This window comes from Lytechinus variegatus, chromosome 3, assembly GCF_018143015.1.
Source record: "Lytechinus variegatus isolate NC3 chromosome 3, Lvar_3.0, whole genome shotgun sequence".
Taxonomy (NCBI): domain Eukaryota; kingdom Metazoa; phylum Echinodermata; class Echinoidea; order Temnopleuroida; family Toxopneustidae; genus Lytechinus; species Lytechinus variegatus.
The window spans coordinates 8,888,166-8,912,964 of NC_054742.1; the positions used below are offsets into that span (position 1 = coordinate 8,888,166).

General features: G+C 34.4%; 1 protein-coding gene across 4 annotated transcripts in view; it reads right to left on the minus strand.

The window, feature by feature from the left end:
- Positions 1-6,352: 6,352 nt before the first annotated feature.
- LOC121410158 (G2 and S phase-expressed protein 1-like) overlaps positions 6,353-24,799 on the minus strand; it is a 29,341-nt gene continuing 10,894 nt past the window's right edge. For 2 of the 4 annotated variants that reach the window (XM_041602057.1, XM_041602055.1), the window contains exons 3-11: positions 22,123-22,186; positions 20,879-21,656; positions 20,406-20,478; positions 19,181-19,402; positions 17,873-18,011; positions 16,166-16,372; positions 8,781-9,081; positions 8,236-8,274; positions 6,353-7,700 (exon numbers count right to left, since the gene is read on the minus strand). In XM_041602057.1, coding sequence (XP_041457991.1) covers positions 7,635-7,700; positions 8,236-8,274; positions 8,781-9,081; positions 16,166-16,372; positions 17,873-18,011; positions 19,181-19,402; positions 20,406-20,478; positions 20,879-21,656; positions 22,123-22,186 — 1,889 coding nt within the window. In that variant the 3' untranslated portion in view covers positions 6,353-7,634. The remainder of the gene's footprint in view (positions 7,701-8,235; positions 8,275-8,780; positions 9,082-16,165; positions 16,373-17,872; positions 18,012-19,180; positions 19,403-20,405; positions 20,479-20,878; positions 21,657-22,122; positions 22,187-24,799) is intronic. The other 2 variants (XM_041602056.1, XM_041602058.1) reach the window with 2 other exon arrangements.

Below are 24,799 nucleotides of genomic sequence, written 5' to 3' on the forward strand. Positions count from 1 at the left end.
GTTCAGGCTCTATTTTGTGGCATTAATGGGAATCCATCCCAACTGAAAATTTATTCCTGAAGGGGGAAACCGACAAGCAGATAGGCAAAAGTTCGAACAATATAGGAATAACAATAAGAAAAATGTGGACTTTTAAAAGTTGTAATCACTGTTAGTCTACCTTTGGGCATTTCAATGGGTCCAGTTACATTTGCTCCAATACACAGAATGGCTAAAAGTCATTTTGCCAAAAAAGAAGATGTCCCACATTTTTTTAGAACATAAAACATACTATCTAACATTTTACTTTCCCTAGGGAAATATGTACTTCTGAGAAATCTGAATTCATTTATTTATGATAATAAAATGCACAGCTAACTTTACTGACTTGCCAATTTCCAATATCCATAATATAGTCTTAGTAATCTCATTTATTCAATAAAACCCTAACTTTGCTCTTGTCAGATTCATTTTAAACTTTCACCACTCTGTTGTTCTTATTTTTCTGCTTTTACACACATCTTGCTACTATCAAGGATGAATTGTCCTTTAAAGTTTGTCATATGACAGTGAGGTGGAGTTATGTACATATGGCAAATTAATGAGTAAAGACTGTAGTACAGTGAGATACAGAAAGTACATGTTCAAACTGAAAGTTAAGCATATGCGAATGGGTGCCGAATAATCAGTCACATCTGGGCCTGATTCAAAACGAGTCTCAAATATATGTAATTCAACCCAACCGTAATATATGAATTGAATTTAATTATTTTCTCTTGACTATTTACACAATATCAATGCTGATCCTGATGTAACTATTCATTCGATGGGGACCAGGTATACTATTCCCTCGAGAAGGTAAGCTGCAATCATACTTGTAAGGATGTAATAGTCTCGTGCTCTAATGAATGCCAATAGTAAATCTGTAGACAATTTGTGAAGAATATCCTTACATTTAGTTGAATTCATTTGCCCCCCCCCAAAAAAAAAGACCCAGTAAATAGTTGATCAAACACAAAAGTTATTTAACTTGAAAGTAGGAAAAGAATATTATTCAAACCCCTCCCTCCCCAAAAATTTATTAATAGAATTTAAAGTATAATGCAAACAAAATTAGAGTGACAGTTTATCCACTAAAATATTTTTACCAATGTTTTTGTTGTTTTTCTGTACTTATCATATTTAAAAAGTACCATGACTAAAAAAAAAAACTTATAGAAACTCATCTATTGCCTGTAATATTGTTGATAAGGGAGCCTAAAACAAAATGAAGTGATTATTTTCAATATATTTGACTCTCTAAATTATATATAAGTGTGATGTATGAAAAAAACGTTTTGTGATATAGCATTATGCTTCTTTCATTTTCATTTATTTTATGGTTGGGGTATTTTCCTTAAACCCTATCTTTGCTGGGGTATTATGGGAGTTATATGGCCAGGGGGGGGTGGGGCTCCCAGGCCCCCCTTAAAATCTCAACTGTCGACCGAGGATAGCACCGAAAATTGGCACGCAGGTTGTCTTGGATATAATCTACAAGATTGTATAGTAATTTATTTCATGCGAATTGTTATTTAGTAATTATGCTAATTTATGCATAATTAGTATGCGAAATCATACTTTTTCCTCAAAACCCCTAAATAGAGCTCCAAATGTTCTAATTTTTGGCATAGAAACTCGTTGTGGTGTTTTTAGCAAATTTACATGAAAAAAATTGTGATATCAGATCAATTTCTTATGTATTAAATTGTTTTTTGCAATTTCTTATGTATTTCTGTGTTTTTGGACCCTTTGTTTTTCATTGTTTATTCAATGAAATTTGTTGGGGACTCTTCTTAGATCATAAACAGCATAAGATACATATATTTAGACCAGCAAAACTAAAGATAATCATACATTCATGACTTTTGGTTGAAAACACAATTTACATTGACTTTGTACATGAAATCACATTTTTGAGCAATTTTTGGTCTGACATGCACTTACCTAACCTGCCTAACGTTGTGTAATTTCGGAACCACGTACCTGGGTGATACAAAATTGGTCTCAAAAGTTGTGCAATACTTGAAAGCAAAAACTCAGCGAGCAGCACGGTCAAAAAAATTTGTGTGCCAAAAATATTGTGCGACTCGTTGAGGGGGGGGGGGGGCTCGGAGGCCCCCCCCCCCGGCCTAGATAGGGTTAAAGGAGAAGTTGACCCCAACAAAAAGTGTATTTACAAAAAATCTAACAATCGTAACTGAAAATTTCATCAAAATTTGATGTAGAATAAGGAAGTTATGACATTTTATAGTTTCACCTAATTTCACATTTTGCACATCCTGGTCTGAATGCAAATGAGAGGACTGATGACGTCAATCATTATTTATATTCTATTACATTAATTGTGAAATATTCTAATTTTCCCCTCATTATCTTGCAAAATTAAGTTTTATCCCTTCCTGAACATGTGGAATTACCGTTGTTTTAACATTTTGAAATTCAGTCAACTTTGTCAAAGTTGTAAAATCTAGAAAAATTGAAATATTGTACAATTCAAACAATTAAAAACAAAAGAAATAGTGGGTGAGGGACATCATCACTTGTCTCTTTGCGTGTCACTGCATTGTGCATATAACTTTTTGTGAAAAATAAGCGAAACATTACAATGTCATAACTTTCTTAGTTTAGGTCTGTAGTGTAATTTTCAGTGTTATGCTTGTTTGATTTTTCTCAATTGATTTGAATCATCTTTTTTTTTCTGGGTGGACTTGACCTGTAATGAATCAGATGTAAATTAAATTGTTTCAAGCTAATTCATGCAGTATAAGAGCCACATTTCCATGTTATTGCCATTACAAAATGGCATAGAAACCAGTAAGATTGAAAACAAAACATATTTTAAAGAATGAGCCATGATTCTGAATTAATTTTTACATATGGTTCATGTTTTTTTAAATTCTTTTTCCATTCAGTTTATTCAAAAATTGGTATTCTGTGTGATTACAAAAAGCTTGCAATCAGGGGTGTGGGTGGTCACAAATAAAAAGATCTGAAAAAAGCTGAAGAGTATTGAAAAAGTCTGAAATAGAAAGAGCTCCCATAATTTGTGTACAGAGGAAAGCCAAATATAAGCTGAAATTCAAAACAAAAAAAAATCTGAAATCAGATATAAAAATCTGAACTCTCACACCCCTGCTTGCAATAAACTTCATAAGTGAATCAAAAATTATAATATATATCTATGTATATATACATGTACATTGTATGGATTTCAAATACGAACAGATTATGTACATCTACACTTATGTTGATGTGCAATCAGTAAAATTGCAAAGTATTGAGTAATAAGCAGGGTTGGCTGTAAGTGAAAAATACTGGCAAATACTGCCTGTGTATTATTTTAGCAAACAGAAATAGCTAGAAATACAGGGAAATATTATGAAAACTATTTTTCACAGTTATTTCCCACCTGGGCAGAAAATTGCCAATCCTAGTACTAAGATATACTAAAATATTATGCAGTGAAAAATCTACACAAGATTTCTTACTTGCTTCCAAAACTACAACTCTTCATGTGTCATTAAAATACATCTATGCATTCACAAAAAAAAAGAAAAAAAAAGTTATATGAATAAATGAATATACATGAGCCAGTATAATATATCATGATTGTTTTTTCATACATCTGCATTTCCCTGTAGTGTACTGTACATGTAACTCTGAAAATTGTTCAGGCCTTAGAATGGGAATTTAAAATGCTTTGAAATATAGTAGATCAGAATGACCTATTAATAGTAGAACCTTGCAATGTACATATTGTGTATATATTCATATCAAATCAAGGTGAAATTCAATATCAAATCAATGTTTTTCATTACCCTCAAACATAGCATTTATTTCATATCAGTCCTTGTGAAAAAAGAATGCTTCTATCATTCATCAAGACAAGAAAATATCATGCTGAGAGTTGGAAGAAAAGGGGTGTTTATTTGTATACTTCTACAAAGAATTATTAATAGCCCATCTGGTGGCAAATGAACAACATGTCATCACAACACAGTAAACGAAAGCCTTGAGTCACCATTATGGTAAACTACTTACTACATCTCTATGTATGAATCAAGGCTAATTGTCAAACCAGACATCATTAGGAACTAATTTCATTATGACACCATGACAGGGATTGCAACAGATCTGTGACTAAAAGGCCTAACAAATATGATTCCCTTTATTCTTTTGTAGAATATTAAGCCATGTTCCATTCATTGGGTGATTTCAAGTACGGTGTTCGTGTTGAGAGCGTGAAAAGGCTGCTGAACCGAGCCCCAACACCGAGCTGAGTTCAGAGGACCAATACCGATCGTGTTATCGATATCCTATGACGTCATGAATCCAATGAAATGACACCAAAGTGTCTGTTTGTATAAATAAAAAGCATGTGCCAAAGGATTCTGGAAGAAATTGTGTAATTGCTGAGAAATCAGCAAATAAGCACAGGATTTGGGTAGAGCGTCGGGCCCGACGCTCTAAGCAATAATTATACATTGTCCCACATGCTCTTATCTGTGTTGGAGATCTTCGGTTTGAACATTTTTCAGCGTAGATTTCACAAAGTTCAGTTAATGCAACTGTACCAGATCTAGATCCTCGATGATATACTGACAATTATGCCTTGTTTTACAGACTTTCTCATGAAATCAGTGTTTACTGCAACTGCTGGAATTTCTCTTTAACTGTAACAGATAATTTTACGAGGTGTTTCATTGTGTTCGCCTCCTGTTCGTGAACTACAGTTCATCAACACCAACACCAACTTGAAATCACGATTTTCCCAATCCCTGGGGGTTGGTGTTGGTGAATAGGGAAATTGCACGTAGATCGTCAACACCAGCTGTATTGCTCGGTTCAGCAGACGACATTCAACACCAGAGCTCAACACAAACCGCCGGAAATACGTCATATTATCCAAGGTCAATCCGAACACCATTGTGATTTCAAGTAAGGTGTTATAGCTGGTGTTGTCCCAACACCAACACCAGATTTCAACACCGTACTTGAAATCACCCATTGTACAGACATGTAAAATGAATGACTGCACAATCATGCTGTAGAAAGTTCTTCATTAATGGATCAAAAGAAATAACAATAATTAATTTGATGATGTTATATTTCTAATGTAACCTATTAATTCTGCGAAATAGAAATATCTGTATATACATATATAGTGTTCATATAACATACACGTATGCATCATAGTATACTCAAAGACTTAAACATTAATCTGATGATAATACTGTAAAGTAAACTATAAAAAGGTCTACAAGATTTTATGGAAAATGTAATAGGAAACAAGGGGAATGCCTCTGGCCGTCTTACCTGCATCACGCGGTTCAATATAGCAGCAGTACTGACTTTGAACACTACTCTAACTCGCACAAGATGTTCAGTGATACATGGTTACTCTTATGTCCACTTTTTATGAACTAGATAAACTTACAGAGATATGATGGTTATTCAACAAAAAAACCCAACATGGCCAAAGTTCATTGACCTTACATGACCTTTGACCTTGATAATGTGACCTGAAACTCGAACAGGATGTTCAGTGATACTTGATTACTCTTATGTACAAGTTTCATGAATCAGATCCATAAACTTTCAAAGTTATGATGGTAATTCAACAGATATACCCTATTCGGCCAAAGTTCATTGACCTTTGACCTTGGTCATGTGACCTGAAACGCGCACAGGATGTTCAGTGATACTTGATTACTCTAATGTCCAAGTTTAATGAACTAGACCAATAAACTTTCAAAGTTATGATGGTAATTCAACAGAAACCCCCGATTCGGCCAAAGTTCATTGACCCTAAATGACCTTTGACCTTAATCATGAGACCTGAAACTTGCACAAAATTTTCAGTGATGCATGATTACTATTATGTCCAAGTTTCATGAATCAGATCCATAAACTTTCAAAGTTATAATGGGAATTCAACAGATATCCCCAATTCGGCCAAAGTTCATTGACCCTAAATGACCTTTGACCTTGGTCATGTGACGTGAAACTCATGCAGGATGTTTAGTGATACTTGATTAAGCTTATGTCCAAGTTTCATGAACTAGGTCCATATATTTTCTAAGTTATGATGACATTTCAAAAACTTAACCTCAGGTTAAGATTTCGATGTTGATTCCTCCAACATGGTCTAAGTTCATTGACCCTAAATGACCTTTGACCTTGGTCATGTGACATGAAACTCTAATAGGATGTTCAGTAATACTTGATTAACCTTATGGCCAAGTTTTATTAACTAGGTCCATATACTTTCTAAGTTATGACGTCATTTCAAAAACTTAACCTCAGGTTAAGATTTGATGTTGACGCCGCCGCCGCCGCCGCCGTCGCCGTCGGAAAAGCGGCGCCTATAGTCTCACTTTGCTTTGCAGGTGAGACAAAAAGGGAGTTATAACTCAAATGCTATATCAGTGAAAACTTGTTTGCAAGACTGTAATGTATTAGAACATAAATTCCCTTTCCTTTATCAAAATTTCTAGAATAATGAAGAGATCGATGTATTATGAATGAATGGAATTTGATATATAATTCCTTTCAAAGATAAATCATAATATGGACCTTCAAGGTTCATGATCACAGTAAAACTAGTCTGTGCTTTATAGAATACAAATTCCAGAATCTCATCTTTAATCATATTTTCACAAATGAAGTAGTTTATCCTCTCAGAGTTTTTTTATGCTTTGTTATTTAGGATGGAATTCTCAATAAATAATTTTTACAGTTTTATTTCATTTAAAAAATAACATGGATAGACAATATATATATGCATTCCTCTGCTAAACTGACCAAAAAGTATATAATTTTTAATATAAATTGGACACATGAAATGCACATATTTGTATGCATACATACAGTGATGCATAAAACCTGTATGCACATTAGTAATTATACATGTCTCAGCACATTATCTGTTATTGATGTTCATTCGGGATCCACTATTATTTGCCAATATCATGCAAGATTGTTTTTTCCCCAAGAACAAAAAAAATAATAAAAACAACAGCCTAATCTGAATATAAATTATCAATTTGATTGATGCCGTTTGTAAAGATGATAAATCCCATAATATCTGAGAAAGCATCGGTTCATATGATTGATGATTTGATTACTGGTAAATATCCAAGACCCAGTCGTTCATGATTATTTCAAGAGGAAGATAAACAAAATTTGAAAATATTTCATATATTGTAGTGTACTCAAAACAATGGCATGTTGATAGTGTTTGGGTGTAACACTTCAATCTTTCTTCACTTGTCACATAACTAAAGAGATAAATCACATTATGAACTGTATTAACATGATATCAGTAGAATAAGATCATTGTGTCTGCAACAAACACATCAACCCATTTTATCTCTTCTCATTTTCAAAACAGTGTGATATCAATGTCTTGATATTCTTATGTTTGCTTTGAAACATGATACCAATATCTGACAAGCAGTCTCTTGTGACTTTCACCATCCTAGATTGATTGCTGTAGACTGGTATCATATCATCTGATTAGTCTGCACAATATGAACATGGTAATAAATCAGAGAGTACTCTGGAAGAAATGTTACCAGTCAATAGGAATGAGATGATCTTGATGTTGTCTTTCACAGGTCAATTAATAGGTTCTCTTTGACTGCAGTTTGCTCTGGTTGCATTGGTGTCTTCATGCCCTGAAGAGAAAGATATGAGAGGTATGAGAAAATACCAAGTGGCTTATTAATAGGGTCAACCTTAATGAGATTTCCTTGTCTAAGCAATGTGACACCCTAATAGGGAAAATTAGATTGAAATTTTGACAGTGCTGAAAAGCGATCATCCAACAATTCTTAGCTACTTCTCACATCAGATACATTAAACAACCCGACAAAGTGTAAATATAAAGTAAAACCTGAGCCCTATCTTACAAATAGCTGTGATAGATTGATGGTAAATCATTTCTCAATTTAAGATTTATCTCAATTCCTATAACCTAATTACACAATTTGAGGTCAATCTCAGTTTGCATGTGATTTGAATATACTGCATCTCTTTGTTAGATGAGTTCCTAGAGCCAGTTTTGTTACGATAGAATGATTATGGTAACTACCATGGTAACAGCTCTTTTACCAATTAAAATCAAGGTTTTCTTCATGGTAATTACCATGATAGCAAAGTTACCATAATTTGAAATTATATCATGAATGCATAATGAATTCATATTTTTACCTTCTTGTCTTTTGGTGTAGCACTGCCAAAATCAATGAGCTGTAAAATAACAAGGATGTATGCATTAGAATATAACAAGAAGAGAGACCTATTATGAAAAAAATTATGGATAAAATTTGATTAAATCAATTACTAGTATTATGTAAATGATATTTTCCCTTAAATATTAGAACATTAAACCAATATGTAAAAGTAGGAATGAGATCTGGTTAACAGTACACATACAATTTTTTTTGCAGCTCTACTACAATACAAATCATTCATGATTGTCTGTGAAATCATCATGGAAGTGTTAGCACAATAGAGTAGTAACACATCTCAGGACATTAAATACTTCTTGCAAACTATAATGAAGTGAAAATGTGTCATGGTAATCAATACTCAACATTAAGTCACATATTTGGTCTTGTCAGTAGTAAAATACTTCCAAGAAACTTGTCAAAAAATGTTACTGCGTTATCTCCATGCATTTCAGAACGATGATATGAAACATAAGAGGGGGTAATTACAAAGATTGAAAGTTGAATTATTCATGAAATACATACCGTTCCAACTGAAGGCTTATCTTTGGGTGTTGCAAGTTTTGTCACTGGACTAGACTCTTTGACTGGTAGATTAGTCCTTGTCCTCAATACATTATCAGGAGCAGGATTCTTTTGTAATGTAAACTCTGGTGAAGAACCTGTTGCATCAGGATGAGGGATGATATCATCTACCTGTAAAGGTTTGGTAATATCATCTGGACCATCAGGAGAAAGTTTGAATTCAGGTGGAGTCTGGAGGGGACTGAGTAGAAGAGGAGAAAACCTTGATGATTCCTTCCGGGTCGCTTGGGCTGATTGTGGTCTGTAGGGTGATTGAACAAAGTTAAGTGTTTTATCAAAATATTAAATTGGTAAAGTTATAAAAAATTGAGGGGGTAATAATTCTTAGTCATGCTGGGATTTGAAATCAAAGTAAATTGTTATCATCACAGATATACGTAGATCAACCCGGGGAGCATTTCATGAAAGGACTTGTCAGACGTTTTATCCGACAAGTCCTGTTTTATCCGACAGTTGCTATAGTAACAGTGCTTCTCAACCAATCAGAGTCCAGGAAAGTTGTCAGATCTGACAACTTGTCTACCTGACAGCAAGCCATGCTTATTTTGCTTACTACTCAAGCAACACATATTTGTTCTTTATATATAGGCCTATAGTCGCATGTCATAAGGTTGTCCAATTTCGCGAACAGGGTAAAAATTGTCAATTTTTTTTTATATGTCATAGGTTTTATCATTCTGTAAATACTGAAAAAGTTTTAAGTCTCTAATACCTATAGATCTTTTTCTTTAAAATGACTAATTAACAGCTAAGTATAACATAGACATAAATGCAAATTTGAATTTTAAAATGTGTTTTACTGAAAATGGACTTGCTGCACATAAAATGATGTCAAAAGTTAATGTTCCATTGCATCACCCTAGTATTTTGCAGTTTTAATCTTAACATCAATAATTAAATCCGTAACAAAAAGCAAATAATTACTATAATATTGTATGTATATCAATTACACTAATTGACTAAAAATCTTTAATTTCACATTTTTGCCTTGAAAATGCCTGTCATTGTTTATTTGCTTGGCAAAATGACTACATCATGGGTAGAAAGATTTGTTGCAATGATACACAACTTAAATACTAAAAATTATGTTTACAAATTAGATAAATGACCAAATTTCTCCACTTTACTAATTAATTAGGTTGCAGATCAGAGCTGACATACACATGTATTCAATTCCTGCATATTTTCAGAATTGTCAATTTTTTAATAACATTTTGTTGTTCGCTGCTTTCAAACTGCCTAGAAATATGAGACTGACAGTCATATTATATACTCTTAAGTTTTATAAAACACCGCATCCACCGGCTCTGCCACCCATTACTTAAAACTTAATGTGCTATAGTGTTTACTCCTGATATTGTATTGATCTAATTTATAGTAATATATTTGGCCTGTAGTTCTAGCTGGAAAATGAGATCTTAACAAAAGATGCTGTGATGTAGCAACAATCTATCCATGGCACCATGTTGAAAATTCTTCATCCTCCACCTTTTTTGCATATCCAACTGAAATGTGACCACACACACACATATATTATATAAATCTGCCAAAGGCAGATAGCTCTGGGGAACCTTGATTTAACGAGAAATGCCAGTAGTTGCAGTAAACACTGATTTCATGAGAAAGTCTGTAAAACCATGCTTAGTTGTCAGTATATCATCAAGGATCTAGATCTGGTACAGTCACATAAACTGATCTTCGTGAAATCTTGAAATCTACACAGATAAGCGCACGTGGGACAGTGCATTATTATTTCTTTGAATGTCGTGCCCGACGCTTGACCCGAATCCTGTGCTTATTTGCTAATTTCTCAGCAATTACACAATTTCTTCCAGAATCCTTTGGCACATATTCTTTATTTATACAAACAGACACTTTGGTGGTCATTTCATTGGATTCTGTACGACCTCATTTTGATATCGTTACCAAAACTGGCATTTACCTTTAAGCTACGCTTGCCATTGTTCTCTTCATTCATTTCTCCACAATATAAGCACTTTGGTGGTCATTTCATTCAACTTTTTCATAAATTGATCATAAACAGTTTGAAATAAAGTTTACTAAACAAAATGGATTGCATTATAAAAATTATGCAAATTATTGATTACTCTAAAGAATTTCTCTTATAATAGTATAATAGAAAGCAAACTAGTGTAATTGAGCATCATTGGATATCACCCACTTTGGAGTGTGGGTACTATCACTTGATCATGCATGCATTACACTGGTGAAAAGCCTTGGTTTATGAAGGATATATTCTACCTTCTGACAATAGATGGGGCTGTTCAAATTTTCCTTGTATATATCACACATTGATATAAATCAAGGTACCATTTTGGAGCGTGCACAAAATGTTAGCAACGGTGGGTCTTGGCAACTTAATATACAGTAGTGCCCCGGTTCTAAAACTTCGGCCCACAGGCTGAATGCAGCTTGCAAGAAAATGTAGTGTGGCCTGCCCGAAATTTCAAATGAAAAAAAAGACGATTGAAAAAATAAACAAATAAAGGAAATTTGACAATTGTCATCACTGAATTTCATCATGATTGTGATCATAATAGCGGACATTGTGTATTGCAAGGATAGGATATACCGTAGGCTTTTTTTAGCCCCCTCCCTTCGACTTTTTTCGCGACAAATCTGTAACTGGGAAAAGATCCAGCCACAATTTTTCCGTTACGACGTTCCAGCCCTATTGATCTGCTACAATTAGCCGCAATTTTGGTAAAAAGTGGTGGCAGAGCACTCTCCTACCATCGCATCTGCGCTAGCGCACCCCTGTAAGGCGGAAAATGGAGTTATTGGTCAAGCGAGAAAAGTGGAAGGTGGCGGCTTCACCTCTGACTTTCTGACTTCAAAATCAATAAAATTGCTGGGATCTATGCTAGAATCACACACCAAATTACATGTATATGAGCCTAGGTAAAGTTCAATTAGTTATCATATAGTTAACAAGGTCCTCAGAAGGGTAAGATGAAAACATGTCACTATGGGCTATTCCACGGTTACTCACGTTACAGTTGGAGACACCTTGACTCATACTTGGAGCTGGTAACTCCATTATTATTGATAGGAACTAAACATCTCCTTATCACAACAAAGTACACAGTCTGACTATCCTTTGTATAAAAACAAAACTTGGGAAATTCTATTATGCTCCAGGCAAATCTTTGGAATGTGTCGGTTACTCACGTTACATGATTTGGACATGCATAAAATGAAAAGTCAACATAAGTGAAAAGTCTCCTCATACAAGGCTTTTATGAAAGTTGATTATATCCATTTCAAAGAAGTATATTAGGGAGACAAACTTTGTATATAATTAAAAAATAAAGAACACATGGTTTTTTTGCAGATAATATGGTTACTCACGTTACGGTTACTCACGTTACATTTTGTCCATGTATGGTTAACAACACACATGTCATTAAAAATTCAATAATGTGTGTAAAATTCATCGCTAGGAACATCTAAAAGAGATTTTATACCAAAAATTGGAACAATTGGAGCTTTATTAGGGAGTAGGGGGGAAAAGTATGATTTCGCTTACTAATTATACATAAATTAGCATAATCGCTTAATACCAATTTGCATGAAATAAATTACTGTCTACTATTGTAGATTATGTCCATGACAACCTGCATGCAAATTTTCTGCGTGATCGTGCGGCCAATGGCCGAGATCTCAAGGGGGGCCTGGGAGCCCCCCCCCTCCCCCGGGCCGTATCAACTCCCAAAATACCCCGGCCTAGATAGGGTTACAGGTAAGGGCATTCAATGTGTTGTTCAAACACTCTTTAAAGTTTGGTTAATCAAAACCAAGTCTTACTAATGCACTCTCGCATTGTGAATACTTCTACTAATATTCAATTTTTTTGTGTGATTGTATGACCACTGATATTTTGATGAACAAAGAGTCGCATCAAAGAGATGTACTCTCATTTTGCTTTTAATTAATCAAAAATAACTTCACAACTAACCATGAGACTTAAAACTTGACATCCCACAGAAAATGTTACCGAACTGAATAATTTTTACTGGTTACTCACATTACATGATGGTTACTCACGTTACAAAGTTACTCACGTTACAGTTTTTCTTCATCAATTTAAAAAAAAATTGTACTTTTTAATGATTTTGATAGTCATTACTGTGTCAAAGATTGTTTGAAGGAAGAGAATTTAAAATCCCACCAATTAACTGTGAAGAATTTTTCTCTCAGAAAACAATGTCAGTTTTTTCGGTTACTCACGTTACATCACCTGAACAGGTTGCAATATTTATTTTTGAATGAGTAATACAAATTTACTTGAAAAGCGGTTGTGTATCTTAAGTAATTTGACTCTTCTAAACTTCAGAAATATATAATGTGGTATGTTGTTGCAACAACAAAATGGCAATAAGGCATATTTCATTTTTCACTATTTTTCTTGTATTTTGGTTCACAATGGAAGACACAACTTTTGACCATTTTTTTCCAAAGTATACATATGAAAATAAACTTTTTATTTCTTGTTCTTGAAACTATCATGTATGAAGGACTTAAAGTATTAAAAAATTCAAGAAAATATTGAATTTGAATTTTTAAGCTCATGTCCACCAACCTGTGGAATTGCCCCTATGATCTTGACCTTTAACCTTTTGACCTCAAAATTAATAGGCTTCCTGGGATCCACAGTCAGACCGCAGGTCCCTATGCTAATGAGCAAAAAGGCCAGATTCATCCAAATCATCTCGTGGCTGAATCCTCCTCCTTGCAAAATCTCTTGATTCGTGAGATTTTCTTTCTCTGAGAATTTACCTGTTTTAACCTCAAGTTAAATGAAATATTATTGCACCATCAGATAGAGTAAAAATTACTCTTTCATATTGGTCATTTATTTTGTATACAATATTTTGTTAAATAATAAATTTCTGGCCTGAAAGTGTGCCTCAAAACTGAATTTTCTTCCTCTGTTTTCTTTTGCAAATTGTGCAAACCTTTTTATTTTGAGCCTCAATGATATCTATATCACCATAAAGCTGAACTTCTGTACTTTCTCACAATGCCACTCTTGATATGCGGCACCTTTTAATCGGGTCAAGATCACACTTTCCCCACCAAGGTACAAGACGAGATTTCTGAAATTTTGTACTTGCATGAAATCCAGAGTCCTGATTGGCTGGATAAGGTTCACAGAACAACAGGCGCGGGGTATTTGAGGAGATTACCACATGGGAAGTGTGACCTTCCCACGAACCCAGGCACTGGAACCATTGGAATTTGCCACTGGGTGGTCTCTCTGACCAATCAGAGTGCAGTATTCTTGTTTTCAAACTGCTTTATGTACTTGGCAAATGAAAAGTGTGATCTTGACCCGATTAAACCAAGTCCTATTTTGAAACCTATATCATTTCAAAGCATACATATTCAGCTTTATCATGATATAAAAATCATATGGGCTCAAACATAAATAAAGTGTAAAAATAGCAGCTTTTGTCAGGTGAAAATATCTATTTTGTAGCATATTTTAGATAAAAATTTTAACCTATATTACAAAATCTTTGAATAAATCCAAACACATGACCTGAAAGAATGATCCTTCTTCTTTACAATGGTACCAAATTCATGAAATTAGAGCAGCAATGACCGAATGAAAAGAGGTGTTTTGGTCCGCATCAAGCTCATTAAATATGCAAAACATCTCAAGTCATGAATATCACTTGGATGAAAGAAGCCACTTTCTTGGGACCTGCAGTCTGACTGTCCATGCTAGTATCATACACACCAAATTATATGAGCCTAAGTTAACTTACACTGAAGTTATCACATTTACAAAGACTGCAGATGGGTAAGATGAAAACATGTTAGTGTGACCTTAACCTTTGACTTTTTTACCTAAGAATCAATAGGCTTCCTCGGATCCCTGCTAGTATCATACAGACTTAATTATATGGGCCTAAATTAAGTTAACCCTAAATCTCCCGGGGTATTTTGATTCTTGTCATTCCCGGGCGATCTTCTCATTCCATTTCGAAAAGGTTAAAATCACTTGCAACTTTTATTGGAAATCTGCACTGTGACAAGATGCTAACATACATTTTCTGTCCCTTAAAATTTGGGTTCATTACTGATCACTTTTTTATTTTGTTAATTATTTTTTTTACTCAGTGGTCCATGTACTTAATTTCCAAAAATTTGTGGCCCTCAGCGAAAGATAAAAAAAAACACATAAAAACATAAAAAAACATTAATAAAAATAAAAAAAGATGAAAAACACAGGCAATAGTTTTACAATAAAAGAATCTAGCTTCAATCACAAAAATAAAAATCTTTCGGAATCTTCATGGTTTAGCAAAAAAAGTTCTCGGACACTTATAAAAGTTAAAATATTCCATACAGATATTTGATTAAAGGCAAATTATTGTATGTCAACATGACCAGACAATATTCCTCTTCCAGTATTACATGACATTTTCATGTGAACAGTCATGCATGGGTGGTTGAAAGTAAAAGAAAATTGCAAGAGTTGCAAAGTTTATGTGGCATAAATGTCCATTATTCAATAAAAGCAAACTTAAAGTCAAAAAACACTCTAAAAGAGAAGAGAAAGTTAACCACCTTGGATGCATCACTATTCCACTGGAATTTTAAGTCAAACTTAGTCAATGAAAAAAAATGTCAAATTTCAGTATCTTGGCATAAGCAAAAGAAAATTAAATATCTCGTTTGTACACCCTGGCTCTGAATGAGTGCAGCACATCGACGTCGCGGTCTCTAACTTCATCAGTAGCCAAATACCGCTGGTTCACATTTGAAATTGTTGTTGGTGAAACATGGAAATATTGAGCCACTTGTCTAAATGACTGCCCAGACTGTAACATTCATATTGCTTTTGAACGCTCTTGGTTGGAAAGCTTCATCTTGAAAGTGAGTGTCCAAATGATCCATCTCATTATAAATCTCATAACCATTCATTTCAAATTAGAACAACCTGTTGAAATTGTTGAATGTATGCCTATAGGATGGCCATGATCATTAGCATTTGAATGGTCCATTTCTTGCTATTTTCTTTTACTGACATTGCTATTGTTTAAAGCATGTAACCACCCATGCATGACTGTTCACATGAAAATGTCATGTCATACTGGAAGAGGAATATTGTCTGGTCATGTTGACATACAATAATTTGCCTTTAATCAACTATCTATATGGAATATTTTAACTTTTATAAGTGTCAAAGAACTTTTTTTGCTGAGTGTATAAATAAAGACACAAAAAGTCCTCCCCTGACCACTACTTTAAATTTCAACTTGCCATTTGAAATGAAAGTAATTTTTTTTTACCTTGATATTGCAGAGGGTGCTGCCAACCTACTCCCTGGTCTGGTAGTAGTGCTTGCTCGTCTGTTGGGAGTAGGGATACCAGATCTACGTCTAGCTGATGAAGTACCAACAGAACTAGGGGGTACTGAGATGCTGGTGTGTCTAGTATGTGGGGTACTAGGTTGAACAGGAGTAGATGGTCTGGGTAAAGATGAAATTGAACTTCTTCTGCAAAATGGAAAGGATCACACACACACACAAAAAAAACACAAGATAGATTTAGTGAGAACAACTAATTTTTCATCAAAATTTAACTCATATCATTATCAATGATAATCATTAAATGAGACATGCTTGCAATAGATCTCCCTCATTCTATTCACGAAATATATATTGTACACAATTTGAATTATTCAATGGAATATAGGGTACCAAGAATAGGGACAGTGATTTTCTGTAAAAAAAAATAGCCTTTTCTTTTTTAGAAAAATTGAAAACAGAAATTCTGTTTCCCCATAGACTTAGTGTACCGTACATGAAAAATTGAAATTCTGTTTACAATGAAAAGCAATAAGCATTGAGTAGCAATGTACTCGCGCTGGTCAAAATCAGTATCTGCCACTGTACTAACTCTATAATCGACATCCATCGGATCTATACGAGCACGAAAAATATTTTAAAAAAAAAACACATTTAACATGAATATATCCTCACCTTTCACATTATTAGCATTATTTTAGGGTTGAATGATATTTTATCAATAATTTTTGACGTTTTGAGCAGTCAACGACTTTCACCTATCCGCCATTTTTTATTTGGGGAGTCCTAGCAAAAGTGCTGTTACATCACTGAATGTTTTCAGCAACACACGGCCGTGTTGCTGCCGTCCCTCCATCCGTTGGTTACAATCAAACCATGTGTATTCGCCTTGATGCTTGGCTTGTGAATGATTTTTCGATACGATCGAGTAATGGAGTTGAATGCAGACACAATGTGTGGATTGTCATCATTGTATAGTGAAGTGAGATCGTTTTTTGGGGGCCGGTTAGAATTTGTATTTTGTTGAGACTTTGGAGTCATTTCTGTTGCTGTTCTATGCATTTTGAGGGAAAATATGTTTTCTGTGATTTTCCATTTAAAAAGGCTGTTTCAGTGAATTCCGTCTGTTTTCAGCAATCGTGGAAAATCACTGTCCCTACAAAAAGCCATGTAGCAATTGTAATATGAAATTATGAATATCGGAGAGAAATTTCATAAAAGTTTATTTTGTATTCTGATACAACACTTCTCTCACGAAAGATGACCTAGGAACAATAAAGCTCTGTTTTAAATCAATCCTTAAATTTCCATATAGTTTGTTATAAAAGTTTGATCTATTGGAAGCTTGCAATAGCACCAAACATAGTTGACAAATACTTTATGGTAATGCAGTCATGATTAAAAAAAAAAGAATACATGGAGTTGCCAGTATCATGAAACTACCAATTCTAATTGACTTGCAGAAGGTACAATTTTGTACACTGCTTTTGGACAAATTTAAAAAAAAAGGAAGAAAAAATAGAATAAAAAATAGAATAAAAATGCAAGCATGCAGTGGTAAGTACCAAATGATACCACCATCTCTACTTGGTGTTGTAGAAAGTAACCATGTATGAACATTTTTTTAGAAAAGAATAGAATAGAAATGCAAGCATTAAAGATTAATAGAGTACCAAAAAAAATTTTTACCTTGGTGTAACTGCTCCTTTAGCAGGTGTAGTGGTCCCTCCTGTACCACTAGCAAGTAATCTCTTTGGAATCACTTTTTTCTCTTGAAACACCGGTGTGCTGGGTGTCGCTGCACGAGGTGCCGCAACTTTCCTCTTGCCTTCATATCAAGATTTGATAGAGTACAAAAATGATTAGCAAAATCTCTGAAATATATAGCCATATCTTAGATTTCTATTATAGAAACACCACACTAATATCAAAATCATTTGACTCAAATACCTGAAGTGAATATAAACACAGGCAAACTTTACTAAAGGGAATCAGTTTCTGTAATATAATATTGGACAGTTGTTGTGAAGATGCTTCAAGGCATCTTCAACCATATCACCTTAACCAATGTGAGCAATCTCAATTTATGCTCCAGTAAATGACCACCTGCACTGGGAGTACAGAGAAGGCATACAAAGTCCTATTGAATACTTTAAAATACTAAAAATTCATAAAATTAGTTAAGTGCTAACAAAAGTATACATAGCATGTGATACCAGTATATTGTCACAGGGTAATAATTCTAGATTGTTATAACCAGATTATCTACTTGACATTGGCCCAAATTCACATTGGTGGTTTTGAAAATCCATGGTTGAGTCCATGGTTTATGCAGATTGCCTGTATAAATTACGCTTATTTTACCGCATATATTAAAAAATGTCCAATGCTGATGCACGCTTTTGTCACAGTGCACCAAATTGACGCCTGTTGCCATGGTTATCCATGCTATTTCATTCATGAGTCCACTGTTTTGAATTAATGAGTCCACTCTTCAAACAGTGGACTCATGAATAGAACAGCATATCTGACCATGGAAACAGGCGTCCATTTGGTGCACTGTGACAAAAGCATGCGTCAGCATTGGACATTTCCTATACACGCGCCTGATACGTGGGTTTTCAAAACCACCTTTGTGAATTCAGGCCATTTTGTCTAATTGTTATTTAGCAAATGTACCATTTTGTCTAATTTCCAGTTCAGCTAAACCCATTTCATCTAATATCTGCTTTGTATCATACTACTCATTCAATATGATTACATATATAAATGCTTAACCAAATTTTCATTTGACAAAGAGAAAAGCAATAAGTATATGAAATGTAAATTAGACCATCTGGGTATTTGACTAAATAACAATTAGACTGAGGAGGAATAAGACCAACAGAAGAGTAGACCTAACTGACAGTAGACCGAATAAGCCTATGTGGCAAAGAACTTGCTGAGAAGTAGTACTTACTGCTTGTAGACCAAGTGAACATAAACCATGATACTCACCAGTACTAGGAACCTGAGATGTGACTATGGCCTTTTTAGAAGGTCTTGTTCCATTAGTGGCAGCCCCGGAACTATCCTCATTACTAGCCCCAAATGTCATTGTTGCCTTCATAGGTTGAGGCTTGTTTGCTACTGCTCCATTGGTTCCATTTCTATTAGCTGGTCTGCTGATTGTAGAGGGTTTCATCAAACCTATCTTCTTGGTAGGAAGCTTGGTAGCTGCTTTAAAAGTATTAGAATACATTTAAAACAAAAGTTAATCCCACTCATCAAATTTGATCAAAACAATTCTTTAATTTGATTTTGACACAAGATTAATGTAAGCAGATTCTCCAAGCTGCTAGATTTTTACACATATTCACCAGGTCCTATTTTTAGATAAAACTAGACAGATGCTTGACAGAACACATTTATGCCTACCCCATAGGCGGCGGAAGCGGGGGGGGGGGGGGGGATTTGAGGATTAAATTTGAGGTGGGGGGACGATCCCCCTCTTTTTTTTAATTTTTGCTTGTCAATTTTGTTTCCTGCGCCCCCCCTAAATTCATATGGACCCCCTAAATCCCCCTGAAAATGTGTTTGGTCCCCCCTAAAATTTAGGTTGATGACCTTTTTTTTTGTCATTCCTGTAAGCTTACATGTAAATAAACCAAGTTTGAAGTTGACCAGTTCTTCAAATTTTAAATGATACTTATTATCATTTTTTATTTATCTAATTAATTATGCAAATATTCAAATTTATATTTTCAACATGTATGACCTCTGTGACCTTTCATCTCCAAACCAATCAGATCTTGTCACCACAGTAAGCATACACCTTCCAATTTTGGTCTCAAATGGTGAACAAGCTAACACAAGGTATTTTAAATATAATGATCACTGTGACCTTGAAGCTACAAAACTTATCGGATCACCATCACTCCAATGTGCAAAACATAAAACTCAGCTATGAAGCTGACCAACAGTTCTTTAGTTATCGCAAAAACACGGAATTAAAGGCATATGATATGGTGACCTATGAGACCTTCAACCTTAGACCTTCTTACAACTAAAACTAATGTCTCTCCCAAGGTGCGCTTTAAGGTGAGCTTTGCAACCTTGGATCTTTGACCTTGATATCCCCATTGTCTCTTCCATATGCACACATGTTACAAATATGAATTCAATTCAACAGCACTGAAAGAACAGTTATATTACTGCAAAGTGGAAAGGATGTCAAACTCACCTGTCTTGGTTTCTGAAGGGACATTGCTTTCACTCATGAAACCTGGTTTCTTCAGACCGGAAGCTTTAGGGATCTACAAAAACAATCATCATAGTGTTAATTTTCTAATCAGTTTGCCCCTTAAATAATAACAATGAAACTTCTTGAATATATGCAATATGTGTTTTATAGGGCAAAATATAATGATCTCTGTAGATTATAGAATTATTTACTTAAAAAGTATCAAACTGTAGACGCATACTGGTAAGCAAAACTTCCATGAGTCAAATAAGTAAAGGCATTTTTTTTAAACACCAAATAATGCAAATCATTGTAAGTTTTTAAATCTTCAAAGTGGTCCTAGGTATGTACCAAAATATTTGTGAAGATTCTACTATATTGTTAAAAATGATAATAAAAATAATACTTGAAGAAAAAAAAAAGGAGAAAGTCAAGAAACATCTACAGGAACCTAGATTGTAGTATCATTTTACCAATTTCTTGACCAAAGGCTTCTGAAATCCACTGTTTGGAATCTTGGTAATCTCTTGATGATTTGCTGTTCCATTCTTAGATTGATCACTTCTTGAAGCAGTGTCATCACATTTTCTTGTTGATACAGGAGTTGGCCTACGTAGTCCCCTTGTAGGTAGCATAGAACCCCTTCCTCTTGCTATAATACTCTGTGTAGGAGGTCGAGGCTGTAATACTTTGATAGGAGGATCTCCCTTTGGTTCAGGTTTTATACAATCAATGGTTTCTGCTGTAGGGTATGGACTTGGTTGATTTGATGCTACAGTGTAAGTACCACGCCTAGTGGGATTACGAATATCCTTTTTAACTGGACGTTTGAAACGCTCCAATTCAGACATTGTATCCTCGTCTTCACATCCTGCATGCTTCTCTTTGACACCCTGGACTACTTCTTTAGCTCCCAAATTTTCTTGGATGCAGTCCAGGGCAGGAGTAACACTGGATTTCCTTTCATTAGGCTCTTTTATAGAAGAACTTGAGTCAGATCTGTTAGAGGAAGATGATCCACTACTGGATGATGTGCCCTGCAGCTCAAGTGAGAGGGCCATTGCCTCTTTGAAGAGAGATGCATATTGCTCTGCTGTTGGTGGACTCATGGGTTTTTGCTCGGCAATGGCCATCTCTGCATTTGTTGCCACACACTTTTCTTTATGCCCAACTGGACCGATGAACACCTCATCCTCATCATCTACCATCTCATCATCTTCTTGTAGATCAATTAACTTGTTGTTGCCATGACTGAGAAATAGCATAGAAACAGAAATAAATACATTCAAGTCATGTACAGGTTGTAACAAACTTATAGGAATATTCTAAATTTATATCTAACTGTTTGATTTCAATTCCAAGATGGAAATTTAAATCTTATACAAAATCAAACAAAACTAACATTGAAGAATCATCAAAATATAATGCAAAAAGAATAACACTTTTAGATTTCATAGTTTCACTAAAAAGTAATATGCATGGTCAGTGTGCTAATGAGAGAGCCAATGATGCTACACACTTTCAGTTTCAGAAGATTTCAAATGAATCCCAATAAGTAAGAATAATCCTTATTTTTCATCTCTCACAAGGAGTAGGACTAATCAAATCATTAATGTGTAAAGCTAAATATTGAACATTTTGTTAAAAAATCTTTGTACTACACTTTTGAATATTTTTCTTTCAGTTTCAGCTGAACAAGCTATAAGAAAACCCTTACCATTCTTGGGGTGAAACAGGCAAATCAAAGTCAAATGTTTCATTCTCAATCAAAGCTAGGTCATCTGAACAAAAGAAATAAACAAAACCATAGAAAATACTAAATTGTCTTCAATTACAATTGATCATCATTTATTTTCCAAAGACTTGGAATGACAGTATATTTTATTTGAAACAAATCTATATTCTTGATTAAAGCAAATATAATAAGTCAATATATCTTCTTGATTTAAGCAGTTTATTAAAGAGTAACAGTAAATTTGAGATGCTTGGGTTTTGACACACTCTGCAATCAACAACACATAGGCCTGATTAATTTATAATGGCAGCTATAAGGTAGATATCACTAAGCAAGGACGATTGTGTAAATACTTGAATTGATGTTCTATAATGGAAACAAGAATGCTGTAAAAGGTTCAAAAGACAGTTTACACCATTTGCATGCCTAACGTGATAAAAACAACAGCAATGACAACAATATCAACCAAGCATTAACTTGATGAGTCTCATTCTTAGTAATAGCCTCCCATCAAATAATAAACTGGAAAAGGATTATATGAATATTCATTTTAGATTAACTAGATCCATGTTACACATACACTGGACTTGGGAGGCCTCCAGAGGAAATTTAACCCACATGTATTTGAAATTTTCTCAATAGCTGGACTGAAGTTAGAAAGGAACAAAAATATACACAACAAAAAAAGTAAGCTGCCCCCCCTTAAACAAACATCCATAATTTCTGAACCAGGAAGAAGACTTTTAATGATGAGTGTGTAGGTAATTTTAATAGCTACCTCTCTTAGTAAATGTACTACAGTACAGACATATTTTAAGCCATGTTCCGGTAAGCATCGACAGAAGGCAAAATTGTCACTTTTTAATATTACAAGCCTAATATAATCATGAATTTGATTCCATTTTATCAGAAAAAATCCCACATTCTCATCATCAAAAAATATTCAGAAGACATGTAAAAGGTACTTTATAAAAGACATTAATTTGCTAAATTTCATGGTTGAATAGAGGTAAAAATTTGCTATTATAATTGGACATTTTACATATTTCTATCGATAACAAGTGGAGCGCCTCTGGCAGTCTTACCTGCATCACGCGATTCAATATAGCAGCAGTGCTGACTTTGAAAATTAACATAATTATTCACAAAAACACAATTCATATAAAATGCTATGTTAATTGACAATAAATGACAGCTGACCTTGATTATGCGACTTAACACTTGTCAGTGATACTTGATTACCCCTATATCCACATTAAAATGATCTATAACTTTGAAAGTTATGGCAGCAATCTAATAATTACTTCCAAAATGGCCAATGGCCCCCAATGAGATATTCAGTGATACTTGATTATCAATATTATGTCTAAGTTTTATGAAATAGATCCAAACATTTTCGTAGTTATGATGGTCATTCAACAATTCCCCCCAACATGGCCAAAGTTCATTGACCTTTGACTTTGGTCATGTGACCTAAAGCTTGCACAGAATGTTCAGCGATACTTGATTACTCATATGTTCAAGTTTTATGAATCAGATCCATAAACTTTGAAGTTATGAAGGTAATTCAACAAATACCCCCAACTTGGCCAAAGTTCATTGACCTTAAATGACCTTTGACCTTAATTACATGTATGTGACCTGAAACTCCTACAAGATATTCAGTGGTACTTGATTACTCTTATAAATAATAGACCTACATGTAATTGTAAATGAACAACAATAAATTGAATTCAAATTTAACAATTAATAACAATGAAGAAAAAATTTATAGCAATTAAATAAACAATGTTTGATATTATTTAAGTAAATTTGTAAACAAGCAGGACAAGCTGCGATGCGAAACCATGCGCTAAATCATGAAAAAAAATGGCTCTCAAAAACTAACAAGTGGAATGCCTCTGGCCGTCTCACCTGCATCACACGATTCAACATACATGTAGCAGCATTGCTGACTTTGAAACTACTATAACTCGCACAAGATGTTCAGTGATACTTGGTTAATCTCATTTCCACGTTTTATGAACTAGACCAATACACTTACAGAGATAGGATGGTAATTCAACAAATACCCCCAATGTGGCCAAAATTCATTGACCTCACATGACCTTTGACCTTGATCATGTGACCTGAAACTTGCACAAGATATTCAGTGATACTTGATTACTCTTATGTCCAAGTTTCAAAAGTCAGATCAATAAACTTGCAAAGTTATGATGGTAATTCAACAGATAACCCATTTAGCCAAAGTTCATTGACCTTTGACCTTGGTCATGTGACCAAAAATGTGCACAGGATGTTCAGTGATACTTGATTACTCTTATGTCCAAGATTTATGAACTAGACCAACATACTTTCAAAGTTATGATGGTAATTCAACAAATACCCCCAATTCGGCCAAAGTTGATTGACCCTAAATGACCTTTGACCTTGACCATGTGACCTGAAACTTGCACAGGATGTTCAGTGATACTTAATTACTTAATAAGATTTGATGTTGACGCCGCCGCCGTCGGAAAAGCGACGCCTATAGTCTCACTCTGCTATGCAAGTGAGACAAAAATGGCTACATGGTAATATGAAAAAAAAAGTGAATTTCATTTTCAATGTCCAAGTTTTATGAATCAGATCCATTAACTTTCTAGGTTATGATGGTAAT